This window comes from Oncorhynchus gorbuscha, linkage group LG11 (assembly GCF_021184085.1).
Source record: "Oncorhynchus gorbuscha isolate QuinsamMale2020 ecotype Even-year linkage group LG11, OgorEven_v1.0, whole genome shotgun sequence".
In the NCBI taxonomy this organism is placed as follows: domain Eukaryota; kingdom Metazoa; phylum Chordata; class Actinopteri; order Salmoniformes; family Salmonidae; genus Oncorhynchus; species Oncorhynchus gorbuscha.
In genome coordinates this window covers 20,481,872-20,496,224 of record NC_060183.1, presented here as the reverse complement: position 1 = coordinate 20,496,224, position 14,353 = coordinate 20,481,872, and the positions used below count along the sequence as shown (strand labels likewise).

The 14,353-nt window shown below is 43.9% G+C and overlaps 1 protein-coding gene across 1 annotated transcript; it reads left to right on the top strand.

Moving 5' to 3' along the window:
• The first annotated feature begins 4,090 nt into the window (after positions 1 to 4,090).
• On the top strand, positions 4,091 to 13,860 carry LOC124048244 (ATP-dependent RNA helicase DHX8-like). Its single transcript, XM_046368842.1, has 22 exons — positions 4,091 to 4,279; positions 4,655 to 4,740; positions 6,053 to 6,125; positions 6,809 to 6,900; positions 7,021 to 7,124; positions 7,230 to 7,592; positions 7,706 to 7,850; positions 8,047 to 8,250; positions 8,348 to 8,435; positions 8,535 to 8,632; positions 8,745 to 8,892; positions 9,778 to 9,959; positions 10,075 to 10,269; positions 10,380 to 10,565; positions 10,654 to 10,864; positions 11,032 to 11,354; positions 11,494 to 11,649; positions 11,764 to 11,901; positions 12,006 to 12,134; positions 12,337 to 12,533; positions 12,642 to 12,821; positions 12,938 to 13,860. The coding sequence occupies exons 1-22, from the start codon at positions 4,171 to 4,173 to the stop codon at positions 13,155 to 13,157; spliced, it is 3,627 nt and encodes a 1,208-aa protein (XP_046224798.1). The 5' UTR covers positions 4,091 to 4,170; the 3' UTR covers positions 13,158 to 13,860.
• Positions 13,861 to 14,353: the final 493 nt, after the last annotated feature.

The following is a 14,353-nucleotide window of genomic DNA, read 5'->3' as shown; positions in this document are numbered from 1 at the left end:
CTTCTTGGGTATGGCGCTACAAGCTTGGCACCCCTGTAGTTGGGGAGTTTCTCCCATTCTTCTCAGCAGATCCTCTCAAGCTCTGTCAGGTTGGATGGGGAGCGTTGCTTCCCAGCTATTTTCGGGTCTCTCCAGAGATGTTCCATTGGGTTCACGTCAAGGCTCTGGCTGGGCCACTCAAGGACATTCAGAGACCTGTCCCAAAGCCACTCCTGCATTGTCTTGGCTGTGTGCTTAGGGTCGTTGTCCTCTTGGAAGGTGAACCTTTGCCCCAGTCTGAGGTCCTGAGTGCTCTGGAACAGGTTTTCATCAAGGATCTCTCTGTACTTTGTTTCATTCATCTTTCCCTCAATCCTGATTAGTCTCCCAATCCCTGCCGCTGAAAAACATCCCCACAGCATGATGCTGCCACCACCATGCTTCACCGTAGGGATGGTCCAGGTTTCCTACAGATGTGACGCTTGGCATTCAGGATAATGAGTTCAATCGTGGTTTCATCAGACCAGAGAATCTCGTTTCATGGTCTGAGAGTCCTTTAGATGCCTTTTGGCAAACTCCAAGCAGGCTGTCATGTGCCTTATACTGAGTGGTTCAGTCTATCCAATCTACCATAAAGGCCTGATTGGTGGAGTGCTGTAGAGTTGGTTGTCCTTCTGGAAGGTTCTCTCATCTCCACAGAGGAACTCTGTAGCTCTGTCAGAGTGACTATCAGGTTCTTGGTCACCTCACTGACCAAGGCCCTTCTCCTCCAATTGCTGTTTGGCTGGGCGGCCAGCTCTAGGAAGAGTCTTGGTAGTTCCAAACTTCTTCCATTTAAGAATGATGGAGGCCACTGTGTTCTTGGGGACATTCAATGCTGCAGACATTTTTTGGTACCCTTCCCCAGATCTGTAGCCCGACACAATCTTGTCTTGGAGCTCTACAGACAATTCCTTCAATCTCATAGCTTGGTTTTTGCTCTGACATGACCTGTCAACTGTGGGGCCTTATATAGACAGTTGTGTGCCTTTCCAAATCATGTCCAATCAATTGAATTTGCCACAGGTTGACTCCAATCAAGTTGTTGAAACACCTCAAGGATGATCAATGGAAACCTGAGCTCAATTTCGAGTCTCATAGTAAAGGGTCTGAATACTTATGTAAATAAGGTACTTCTCTATTTAAAAATGTTTGTTTTTTTAAACCTGTTTTCCCTTCATCATTATGGGGTATTGTGTGTAGATTTTTTTTATTTAATCCACTTTAGAATAAGGCTGTAATCTAATAAAATGTGGAAAAGGTCATGGGGTCTGAATACATTTCGAATGCACTGTAGGATTCTAGTACAGATTTATTTCATGCTTCTAGAAAGAAAGGTGTTACGATTTTTTTTTAGGGTTGTCTCGTCTGTATTTTGTTTAAATAAAAAATAATCGTCAAAAACCGTTGCCAGGAATGTTCACTTAAAAATAAACTGCTCAAGGCCCGGTTTCCCGATAGCAATGGCACTTAAGGCTTAAGAGTGTTTTAATGATGCATCTTTCCTACAACAGCAAATGAAATACATACGTTTCCCAAAACACCACGCAGAGAAAGTTTGCTAAGTGCGTCGTTGAGGCATGTGTCAATACTGATAGGATCGAAAGAAAGGCAACGCTGTTCTCAGATCAGCTTTCTCCATACAAATCTGACCTTAACATTAGAATTATTCCACAATACTGATGACAGATCAGCTCCTAGAAACAAATACTGAGGCGACTAATTCTAATTACCCTATAACAATGCACTAAATCAAGATTTGGCACATCATTGTACACTTGTTGTTACACATCATGAAATGTATTGAAGGCAAAAAAAACAACAACAGACAGTAGCCTACAATTATCAAAATAGAACTCAATTGAATGAACATGAAATTGAGTTCAAAAATATTTAATTATATAGGCCAACTGTATGTGTGGCTATTTATTTATATTTTAATGCAGTTATCTCTGTTTCCATTTTAAGCATTAATTTAACGTTTAATTTGTCCTTCGCTTGCTTAGCAATTGAAAAGACATTGGCAACTTTGTATTTGGTAGTCAACTTCCTTGTGATGTTATAAATAAATATATGCCATTTAGCAGACGCTTTTATCCAAAGCGACTTACAGAGACAGATAAACATCTCGATTCTTTGTTCAGCGCAGATCTTATTCCATCCCTTTACTTAGATTTGTGTGTATTAGGTAGTTGTTGTGGAATTACTTGTTGATGTTGCTGCACTGTTGGAACTAGGAGCACATGCATTTCGTTACACTCGCAATAACATCTGCTAACCATGTGTATGTGACAAATTACATTTGAAGTAGTACATCCAATCACCGATTTGAAGAATGACTACAATTAAGGTCAGGTAGCAGTGTTGACCCCATTCAGAATGATAGAAAAAAAATGTGCTCATGAAACAGCCAACAAGGCAGCATCCTAATGTATAGGATATATAGTCACTGAGGCTGCTATTGCATCTGATCAGCCTGGCAGGAATAGAGCTCACCCACTGGATCATAGGCGTCAGCCTATAAGGCACTTTTAACGGCTAATATGACTGCAAGGAGCTTTTCCCATGAAACAGCCTACAAGGCAGCATTGTGACTTTATCAGCCTCTAAAGCTGCTATTGAGACTGCTCAAACTCTGAGGCTGAAAGCTAATCTAATCAGCCTGCCAGGAATGAGTTCTGTACATGTAAATATTTACCCATAAAACAGGAAGTGCCCATTATAATTATGCACATATCAGTTATGCAAGCTCACAACCAGCAAAAATAACTAGCTACAGTAGCTAACTAACACGACTACCTAGCTAACTGCTGGCTCACAAGACTAGCTAGCCAAGTGAGCGTCTAGCTAACAAACAGTCCGTGTAATATCAGTATAAAGTTGGCTTAATTTTGAAAGATGCTAGGTATATTACATGTTTTACTCTATGCTTCAGCTTTCTGGATATGTTTGAACATGGCTCGATGGCTCGTTGTTCCTTCATTCGATTGGTTCTGGTCTTGAGGGCGGCACGCAGCCTTGGAAACATTGTCACCTGTCAGGCGCTGTTCAGGGCTTAAATGGTCCACGAGCGTCCAAGCTCGGGAATGGTTTTAGCACCACCAGGCGACAAAATTGAAGAACTACACCACACATAGTAATTTCCGGCAAAATCGGAAACGGTGTCATACTCCTTCATCAAAAAAGGTAATAGCGGCATGGCAGCAGCACCAGCTATCCACACTAAGACTGGTGATCGGATTTTGCCTTCAAAATAAAAGTCCACGGTAAAACGCTATGCATGTGATACAATATCAATATTTTTGTTGCAGCTTTGCAGAGCATACTGTTAAAATTATGTTAAAGAAATTATAACTACATGGGAGGAAAATGTAAACTAAAGAGAATTGTATTTTGGTTGTATTGCACAAACAACTTGCACTGTACAGGAAAAACAATATATTTTTTTGTCCATGAAACCAGGGTCCAGTCTACTCTCTAAAGTCCCTAGAATACAAGAGTTTGAACAAAAAGTTATGTCATAGGAAGTGTTGCAGGACTTTTACTGTGGTATAACAGCTTACAGTGGGGTGCCTGGACAATGTGGTACAATGCAAATCATTGTATATGCATTACACATGGGCTTATAATAATTTTAAAAAACGATTATAGGTGCCGCAGTAAAAGTATTGTAGAATACTCAGTAGGGTCAGTAGAATCCATATATGGTGTCATTTCATGGGGCACTGAATGGAGTTTTGCTGGCTTTTTACTCCACCAAATCATGGAATACATTTAGCCTAATAGAGCAAAAAATATTGTAGGTGGCTATGTAAAAGTTTTGTAGGGATTATAATATATTTTTATATTTCATGCAGTTATTTGCATTGGAGGCATTTATTTGACCCTGGGACATGTTTTAAAACACATTAAATCAAATGTCACTTAAAAATGAGCAAATATGAATAATTGTTAATGTTCAGAGAAGTATTTTTCATATTTCATGAATAAATACAGGTTATTGACACTGCTATACTATTACGTGGGGACTCTTATTTGACACATTTACAAACTTCAGTGACCCGGAAGTAACTTTTTAGTGTTGCTGACGAGACACTTACCAAAAAAATTAATGCTGCTTTTTTCTTCTGATACAAAACAGTCTCTTGGATAATGTCACACATCGGCGATAACGAGCTAGAACAACTGGAATACCTCTCGTTGGTATCCAAAGTGTGCACAGAACTCGACAACCATTTGGGGATAAGTGATAAAGATCTAGGTATGTAAAACTGAACTTGCAATATAATATTTGTTAGTTGGCAATAGAATGGCTAACAGCTAGCGACGTGTTAGCTAGCAGCAACTCGATATCATCTGTCCAGTTGTTATCTTCCCGGGTAAACCAGCTAGCTATTAAACTAGCTAATGATTCTCACCAGCGTAGCTAAGTTAGGTAACTAACTAGTAAACCGTGGAGTTGAGTTTAGTTTAGTCAGCTAATAATGTTACTAACAACGATGCGAACTTTCTCGCTGCCCCTGGCTGACATGCTAATTGTAGCCATCTTAGCGAGCAAATCAAAGCTACACTGGAAATGTTTAGGACTAGTTAAAGTTACTTGGCTAATGTAGTTATTTTCTTTGCTGTTTTACAGCTGAGTTTGTCATCAGCCTTGCTGAAAAGCAACCAACATTTGATGGCTTCAAATCACTTCTGCTGAAAAATGGAGCAGAATTCACAGTAAGTTTCTCCAGTTTTCAAATCGACACATTCTTCTCTCTCCTGATCCTTAGTGTAAAAGAGAAAGTAGTGCACTGTTGTCTGTCAATATACCTGGTAAATGAATGGTTAATAAACAACTCTAAGGAGGGGGAGGTCTATAAAATCTGTGATTTATTTTTTTAAATCTGAAAAGTACAATAGAGAGTCAAGAAAATGTTAAGTTCTGAGTCCATGTCAATGCTTAAATATTGTTTTAGGTCTGATTATTGTGTGTAATTCCATTTTAATTGTGCATCTAGCAAGTAAGGAATGTGCCATCTGTGCCGGTTTAGTGATGGTTCTGTACAGCTGCTGCTCATTTCATGGCAAAGTTTGCAAATAACAAGAAATATATATATATATAAAACAATATGCTTACTCATGATATACTTCTGCCATACAAATTATATACACTACCTTTCAAAAGTTTGGGATCCCTTAGAAATGCCCTTGTTTTTGAAAGAAATGCAAAATAAACGATGTCCATTTGAAATAACATCAAATTGATCAGAAATTCAGTGTAGACATTGTTAATGTTATAAATGACTATTGTAGCTGGAAACAGGTGATTTTTTTAAATGGAATATCTAAATAGGCGTACAGCGGCCCATTATCAGCAAACATCACTCCTGTGTTCCAATGGCACTGTTGTTAGGCTAATTGATCATTAGAAAACCATTTTGCCATTCGAACACAGGGGTGATGGTTGCGATAATGGTTCTCTGTACGCCTATGTAGATATTCCATAGAAAAATATCCAGCTACAATGGTCATTTACAACTTTAACAATGTCTACACTGTATTTCAAAAACTTTTGAACTGTAGTGTACATCTGCCAGGTAAGCCGACTTTGCAGTTAACAGTTAATTGACAAGACTTTGGGGAAAGTATTTCTGTCAACCCACATCAACTGGCTACACACAGTGATAGACAAACACATGCACCACACAGACAGACGCGGGCAATATTGCTGGATATTAATTGGTAGATATTGTGTTAGATTTGGCTTTTTAAGGCAGTAGTGGCTAACCAGGGTTGGGATAATGTCAACATTGTGTTGATTAGATAGTAGCTGGGAGCTTACGGGGTCTGATATTTGTGAGATTTGTTTATGACAGTTGTGCGGTGGAACACGTGAAAATTGCTTCTACTTTCAGAATTGTTTGGCGAGCTACTCATAGTTTGGCTGTGGGCTACTGGTAGCTCGCGATTGACCTGTTGGAGACCCCTGATCTAGATGGATGTTTATGGAACTGATATGTAGGCGTAACATTTATTTTCCATCTTTCAGGATTCACTCGTCGGCAATTTGCTCAGACTTATTCAAACGATGCGGCCTCCACCAAAGGCATCTTCAAGCAAAGGTATGTGAGCTGTATTCCACCTGTATCCTCTGATGTGATGTGTGCTTTTCACTTAGTGCACATTTTTGAAGGTATGGGCTATGTGCACTCGGTGTACAAAACATTAAGAGCACCTTCCTAATATTGAGTTACACCTCACCCTCAGAACAGCCTCAATTAGTCAGGGTGTGGCTTCTTCAAGGTGTCAAGCATTCCACAGGGATGCTGGCCCATGTTGACTCCAATTCTTCCCAGAGTTGTCAAGGTGGCTGGATGACCTTTGGGTGATGGACCATTCTTAATACACACGGAAAACTGTTGTTCGTGAAAAACCCCAGAAGCGTTGCAGTTGACACAAACCGGTACATCTCACACCTACTACCATACCCTGTTCAAATACACTTGAATATTTTATCTTGCCCATTCACCCTCTGAATGGCACACATACACAATCCATGTCTCAATTGTCTCATGACTTAAAAATCCTTCTTTAGCCCGTCTGTCTCCTCCTCTTCATCTACACTGACTGAAGTGGATTTAACAAGTGACAAGTGATCAAAAAGGATCATAGACTGATCAGGTGAAAGCTATGTCATGGAAAGGGCAGGTGTCCTTGATGTGTTGTACACTCAGTGCATGTGCTATTGTTACAATGTTGTGGGCTTGATATGCTGAGTTGCTGACCCTTTACTCTGTGATTTTAGCCTTTGAACCTGTGGTCAAGCAGAAGAGTGACAAGGACAAACTGAAGGAATTGTTTCCTGCATTATGCAGGCCAGACGATCCTGTTCCCAAGGTACGTTTTGTTGTTATAACCTGGTTAATTCCAAGGTGAAATGTATATTATAGGCTATACTTTGTGGTTGACTTTGACCTGCTGACGTTTGGCCTACCGTTTCGCACCTCCTCCCCCAAGGCCATATTGGATGAAGACGATGTGAAGATCGCCGACGCTGCCATGAAGGAGTTGGAGATGTTCATGCCCAGTGTGAGCAGATCAGACTCAAAGAGCAAGAGCAGGTAAAGGGCTTTCACCAGTAAAATTCTTATTGGTTTCAAGTGCAACGTTTTTCTCAGTTGTTACATAGGTTGAAGCTCTTATGTGACCTGTTTTGTGTTTCTCAGGTCGGACAAAAAGAGGAGGCACAGCAGAAGTCGGAGCCGAGACCGGGACAGGAGGCGGCGTCACCGTTCTCGGTCCCGCTCACGCTCTAGGTCTCGCTCTAGGGACCGGGACCGCCAGAGAGAGAGAGACCGTGAGCGGGACCGCGACCGTGGTAAGAAACGTGCGTCTCGCTGGAGTGAGCGCAGTCGTACCCCCAGCCCCCACAGAGACCGAGAGAGGGACACAAAGGACGGCTCTGACCGGTGGAAGGACAAACACGTGGACCGTCCACCACCAGAGGAGCCTACTGTAGGGGACATCTTCAATGGCAAAATCACCAGCATCATGCAGTTTGGCTGCTTTGTGCAACTGGAAGGGCTGAGGTCAGTAAATCAGTTGGGTTAATGCTATGTCGAAGGTCATTAGTTCAATAGTAATGGATCGAGTTTGCTTTTGAGTGGCCAGTGTTGAAAGCCTTATTTGTTTCGCATTGTAGGAAACGCTGGGAGGGCTTAGTCCACATCTCCGAGCTGCGCAGAGAGGGACGCGTTGCCAATGTGGCTGATGTGGTCCAGAAAGGTCAAAGGGTCAAGATCAAGGTGCTGTCCTTCACTGGCTCCAAGACCAGTCTCAGTATGAAGGTGAGGCGGGAATGAAGTCAAGGCCTACGGTCCTTTGGCTGTGTTATACTATATGGAGCAAATGTGGTTTCATCTCATCTCTCAACAAGCTCTGATAATCATGTTGGCAAAAAAAAAAGGATTTTGAAACTTTTGGAAAGGACTATGAAAGACCTTTCTGAATTATTGAAACACTTGTTCCCCTCTTGGTTTCCAGGATGTAGACCAGGAAACAGGGGAGGACCTGAACCCCAACCGGAGGAGGAACCAGGGCCCTGATGGTGAGGAGGAGAAAATCATGAGGAACCCCGACCGCCCAACCAACCTCAACTTGGGCCACGCCCCAGAGTTGGAGGACGACACACTGGAGCGCAAGAGGCTGACCAAGATATCTGACCCCGAGAAGTGGGAGATCAAACAGGTATGTGTACACGCGTAGCTTATCAAGACATCGTGGCTGTTGTTTTAATGTCATTTTGATCTAATCATGCTCTTTTTTTTAAATTATCTGCCCTCAGATGATTGCTGCTAATGTTCTTTCTAAAGAGGAGTTCCCTGACTTTGATGAAGAGACCGGTATCCTCCCCAAAGTAGATGACGAAGAAGGTAAAAACATTTCTTTTGTTATTGTGTATAGAAAACCGGTGTCGACTGAGATTCACATCAGTGGGTTGGGTTCTGAATAGCTTTGTGTCTTTCTTTCAGACGAGGACCTGGAGATTGAGCTGGTGGAGGAGGAGCCTCCGTTCCTGAGAGGACACACTAAGCAGAGTATGGACATGAGCCCTGTCAAGATTGTCAAGGTATGTTCCCGTGTGGCCTTGACCATCCTACTTTCAAGGCAATTTTGTTTGACTGTTTTGATCCTTTTTAGTAGTGTGAACCAACGCAGCCCTCTCTGTTTCCCTTTGTCAGAATCCAGACGGCTCGCTGTCCCAGGCAGCCATGATGCAGAGTGCTTTGGCTAAGGAGAGGAGAGAAGTGAAGCAGTGTCAGCGAGAAGCCGAGATGGACTCCATCCCCATGGGCCTGAACAAACACTGGGTAGACCCCCTGCCTGACGGTAAGTCAGTGTGGAAGCATACAGTAATCCAAAACCCAGCCCGGTCTGAGCCACGACCGCCTACGTCAGGCTTCCTCCAGTGTAGCAGCAGTAGCCCTCAGGGTTAGCAGGGCTGGAGATGGTTATCTGCTTTCCTTTAGCATCCTAACAGGCCGGATAGAGTGGCCTGTTGTAGTGTGCTGTGTCCTAAATGACCCAGGGTGGTACCTGCCAGAGCCCTAGACTGGTCATCTGAAGGGATGGATGTTAAAGTGAATTAAATATGACCTGGAATTACTTACAATATGAGTGAAATAGTTTTCCTTCACAGTTTTTATTACGTATGTTAAAAAGCAGCTTTCCTGTGTTGGAATGGTGTGGGTGTATACTGGTCATTAGAAATATTCAATTGAGTAGACCGCTAATTGGCTAGCTCATCCTCTTAAGGAGTATGATGTACTCTATAAGGAAATGGCAAGCAATTTTGAAGCGGTCTGTTGGATGTGGGAGTTTTGTTTAGGAGGAGTTAACAACAATTATGTGGGTATGAGTTAACAGAATATTAACTTTTAAAAGTACAATTTTCACTGGACAGTTACTTTAAATATCGCGCCAATTCATCTGGGGCAGCAGGGTGGCCTAGTGGTTAGAGTGGGTAGCCTAGTGGGTAGCCTAGCCTAGTGGTTAGAGCATTGGACTATTAACCGGAAGGTTGCAAGTTCAAACCCCCGAGCTGACATGGTAAAAATCTGTTGTTCTGCACTTGAACAGGAAGTTAACCCACTAGGCCGTCATTGAAAATAAGAATTTGTTCTTAACTGACTTGCCTAGTTAAATAAAGGTTTAAAAAATGTATATATATTTTATATATATATATATATATTAAACACACGACCTCTTACACAGTTGATGGGAGACAGATTGCAGCCAACATGAGAGGCATCGGCATGATGCCAACTGACATCCCGGAGTGGAAGAAACATGCCTTTGGGGGCAACAAGGCCTCTTATGGCAAAAAGACAGCGATGTCCATCCTGGAGCAGAGAGAGAGCCTGCCCATCTACAAGCTGAAAGAGCAGCTCATACAGGTTTGTGCAACCGTTAGCATCTGTTACCTTGCTGGTTATTTTTACGTCAACATCAACCGTTTTTAATCATTTCCTGCCATCTGATTTTGCTCACAGCTGTGCTCTACTATTACAGGCTGTCCACGATAACCAGATCCTGATTGTTATTGGAGAGACTGGCTCTGGGAAAACCACCCAGATCACCCAGTACCTGGCCGAGGCAGGCTACACCACTCGGGGGAAGATCGGCTGCACTCAGCCCCGTCGTGTGGCAGCCATGTCCGTGGCCAAGAGAGTCTCTGAAGAGTACGGTTGCTGTCTGGGCCAGGAGGTGAGTGATCGCTCCACACTGCATCTATCTTAACACACGTGACCATGAGGTGATGTCTAACACATCTGATGCTGATTTGAGTGATTTCTATCTTCGTTCATCCACTCCAGGTTGGATACACCATTCGTTTTGAGGACTGCACCAGCCCGGAGACAGTGATTAAGTACATGACGGATGGCATGTTGCTGAGAGAGTGTCTGATAGATCCGGACCTTGGCCAGTACGCCATTATCATGTTGGATGAGGCCCACGAGAGGACCATCCATACTGACGTACTCTTCGGTCTGCTCAAGAAGGTATACCAGGGCCTCGTTTTCACCTTGGCTCTAAACATCTCTACAATGTCAAGGAGACACAAACACCCTTCTCCTCTCCCTCTTTCAGACGGTGCAGAAACGCACGGACATGAAACTCATTGTGACTTCGGCCACACTTGATGCCGTCAAGTTCTCTCAGTACTTCTACGAAGCGCCCATCTTCACCATCCCAGGGCGTACCTACCCAGTGGAGGTGCTCTACACCAAAGAGCCGGAGACAGACTACCTGGATGCCAGTCTCATCACCGTCATGCAGATCCACCTGACTGAGCCCCCGGGTATGGTTTTAACGTTTTTTAAAATATCTAGTCTATAGTCAAACTGTAATTCAAAGTCGTTGACCGAAATGAAAATCCATTGCTCTAAAATGTCAGGTTGAGATTCAACCTCGCTTGTCAAACGGATATCAACCTTCTCTTTGTCCTCTCTCGCCTCTTCTTTGCAGGTGATGTCCTGGTGTTTCTGACGGGCCAGGAGGAGATCGACACCGCTTGTGAGATCTTGTATGAACGGATGAAGTCACTGGGACCTGAAGTGCCTGAACTCATCATCCTGCCGGTCTACTCCGCCCTGCCCAGCGAGATGCAGACCCGTATCTTTGACCCTGCTCCCCCCGGCAGCAGAAAGGTCGTCATTGCCACTAACATTGCTGAGACGTCTCTGACCATCGACGGGATCTACTATGTGGTGGACCCAGGCTTTGTGAAGCAAAAGGTGTACAACTCCAAGACTGGTATTGACCAGCTGGTGGTGACCCCCATTTCACAGGTAGGCTGGTTATATTCAAAATGTTTCCCACGTTGTAACCCCTCGGCCTGTCTAAATCCCTTTGCGTACCTTGCAATTAAGATTTAGTATACTAAGGGCTTCAATGTGACCTCTCTGTTCAATGTATCTTCTCTGTTAGGCCCAAGCCAAGCAGCGGGCTGGAAGAGCTGGAAGAACTGGTCCAGGGAAGACCTACAGGCTGTACACAGAGAGAGCCTACAGAGACGAGATGCTCACCACCAACGTGCCTGAGATCCAGAGAACTAACTTGGCTAGCACGGTGCTGTCTCTCAAGGTATGCACACAGTAACAAAAGTGGCAATCTTCACTGATTATATATATACTTGTCTGCGCAGACCTACTCATCCGGTGTCACCCTTTCACCTCCCTCTCTCCTTACTTTCTTCAGGCTATGGGCATCAATGACCTGCTGTCGTTTGACTTCATGGACGCTCCACCCATGGAGACGCTGATCACGGCAATGGAGCAGCTCTACACTCTGGGGTCTCTGGACGATGAAGGGTTGCTCACTCGCCTTGGACGCAGGGTAAGATGGAGTTTAGAGCCCCAAAAAAAGGAGACGATTGTTAAGAAACGTGACAGTGAGGAATCACGACCAACTAATGAATCCTTCCCATCTCGCTCTGTCAGATGGCAGAGTTCCCTCTGGAGCCCATGCTGTGTAAGATGCTGATCATGTCCGTCCACCTGGGCTGCAGTGAGGAGATGCTCACCATCGTCTCCATGCTGTCTGTGCAGAACGTCTTCTACAGGCCCAAGGTTCAGCAAATCACGGGACTCATAAACACTGAAATAGGGTTCTATCGCTCCTCTGGGAATCCTGATTAGATGTCGTTTTCTTTGCAGCACAGGTTACTGTTGTGTTGAGGTTTACCGTTATGGGTGGAGAACTCACTGAGGCAGTTCTACGGTGTGCCTTTACCTTTTGGTGACTAACAGTCCTTTTTATTCTGTGTCTCAGGACAAGCAGGCCCTGGCTGACCAGAAGAAGGCCAAGTTCCACCAGGCCGAAGGAGACCACCTTACCCTGCTGGCTGTGTATAACTCCTGGAAGAACAACAAGTTCTCCAACCCTTGGTGCTACGAGAATTTCATCCAGGCCCGCTCCTTGCGCAGAGCCCAGGACATCCGCAAACAGATGTTGGGCATCATGGACAGGTAGTACCCGCTATCCATTCGACAATGGAGTTAATTGTACGTCTGACAAAGACACCTCACAGGACATCTTCTCACACAAACCCAAAACACTTTTTGACCTGTTTTCAGACATAAACTGGACGTGGTGACTTGTGGAAAGGCCACAGTGCGTGTACAGAAGGCCATCTGCAGTGGTTTCTTCCGGAACGCAGCCAAAAAGGATCCCCAGGAAGGCTACCGTACCCTCATTGACCAGCAGGTGGTGTACATCCACCCCTCCAGTGCCCTGTTCAACCGCCAGCCTGAGTGGTGAGTCAACACTCTTTTCTGATAACCATGGGGACTAAAGGATTCGTCACTAGTTTTACATTGAATGTCAACTGTTACTGAGACATCTTGGACATCCTTATCCTCTTGCCCCATAGGGTGGTGTACCACGAGCTGGTGCTGACCACGAAAGAGTACATGAGGGAAGTGACCACCATTGACCCACGCTGGCTGGTAGAGTTCTCACCGGCCTTCTTCAAAGTGTCCGACCCCACACGCCTCAGCAAACAGAAGAAGCAGCAGCGCCTCGAGCCCCTCTACAACCGCTACGAAGAGCCCAACGCATGGAGAATCTCCCGCGCCTTCCGTCGGCGCTAGAATGTCTATTCTGTATCTCCACACAAAGGAAGAGATGGACACAGTCCTGTATCAGTTGGTAGAGAAATACTGTGGAGAGACATTGTGCCTGTGCCAACAGGCCTCACTAACTCTTACTTATTGGTCAAGCTGGGGCATTGTCTACTTGTTTTAGATGTGTAAATGATGTGTTTTGTGTCAGGCTCGGCTGATTTTATTCAACCACTCATTTTGATCTGAGGTATTGGTAGGCCTAATTCTCTCTTGATCTGTATAGAAGACGACTAGCAAAGTGAGACGGTTAAGGGGCCAGGTCATTGCTTCCCCTGTCCTTACAGGCTTATTTGGGTAATATGAGTCAATGTCTCATCCCCATGAGGAGAATCAATCTTCTATCTGAGCATCAAGGACAACGAAGCTATTTTTATTTGTTCGTTTTACTTGAATGTCACATCTGACCTGTGGTGAAACTTCAGAAAATGACAAATTTGAGTAGGAAGGTGACTGGGTAGTAATTTGAAAAGTGGGTGAATGTCTTTGTCTCAGAGCACTGTTCTCCTAAAACAGAATTTATCTTTTATAGTAGGCTATCTTTTATAAAACGAAGGGAAATGGATGGAACTATGTACTCGGACATTGTCTTTATTTAGCTTTGAGTGATTGTTTCACTGTGCTAATGTACTCCTTACACTTTCTGCCCTCATTAAATATTGTATTGCTCTCATTGTTGTCAATGTTTCATTTAGAAAATGTCATTGGCAGCCACACTGGTGTAGGTTAAAATGGTCATATTGACAATGATTTTAGCCCCACCCGGTGACACAATTGAAGTATTACACACAGAACCCAGAAGTGTGATCGAAGTTCAAAGCTTATGATGTAATGTGCTTGTTGTCAATGGGAGCGTTCCTCTGCCCAGGTGTTGCTGACACATGCCTGATCTTAGAATGCCTGGATAGGTATTTTACATATTAGCTGACCACATGTTTCATTGCAATCTGGTGCCTGCAGGCATAGTCGATGTGGCACTGGACCATTAGTTGATGCATGTAAAATCAGAGAAGGGGACCTTGACCAAAAACAGTTTTTTTTTTCTGAAAACAAAACAAATGCTGTTGAGCATTCCATGGAGAGCCTAGTTTCTGCAGGTTTTAGATTTCTCCTTTCAATTAAGCCTTACATAACCAGGTGTGGGAAGTTCCTTACTAATTAGTGAC

Excerpts from the sequence above, each read along its gene's own strand:
- LOC124048244 (XM_046368842.1), top strand. The coding sequence starts at position 4,171 with ATGTCACACATCGGCGATAACGAGCTAGAACAACTGGAATACCTCTCG. Across the intron at positions 12,534-12,641 it reads ATGTTGGGCATCATGGACAG|ACATAAACTGGACGTGGTGA; the intron begins GTAGTACCCGCT and ends ACCTGTTTTCAG. Across the intron at positions 12,822-12,937 it reads TTCAACCGCCAGCCTGAGTG|GGTGGTGTACCACGAGCTGG; the intron begins GTGAGTCAACAC and ends CTTGCCCCATAG.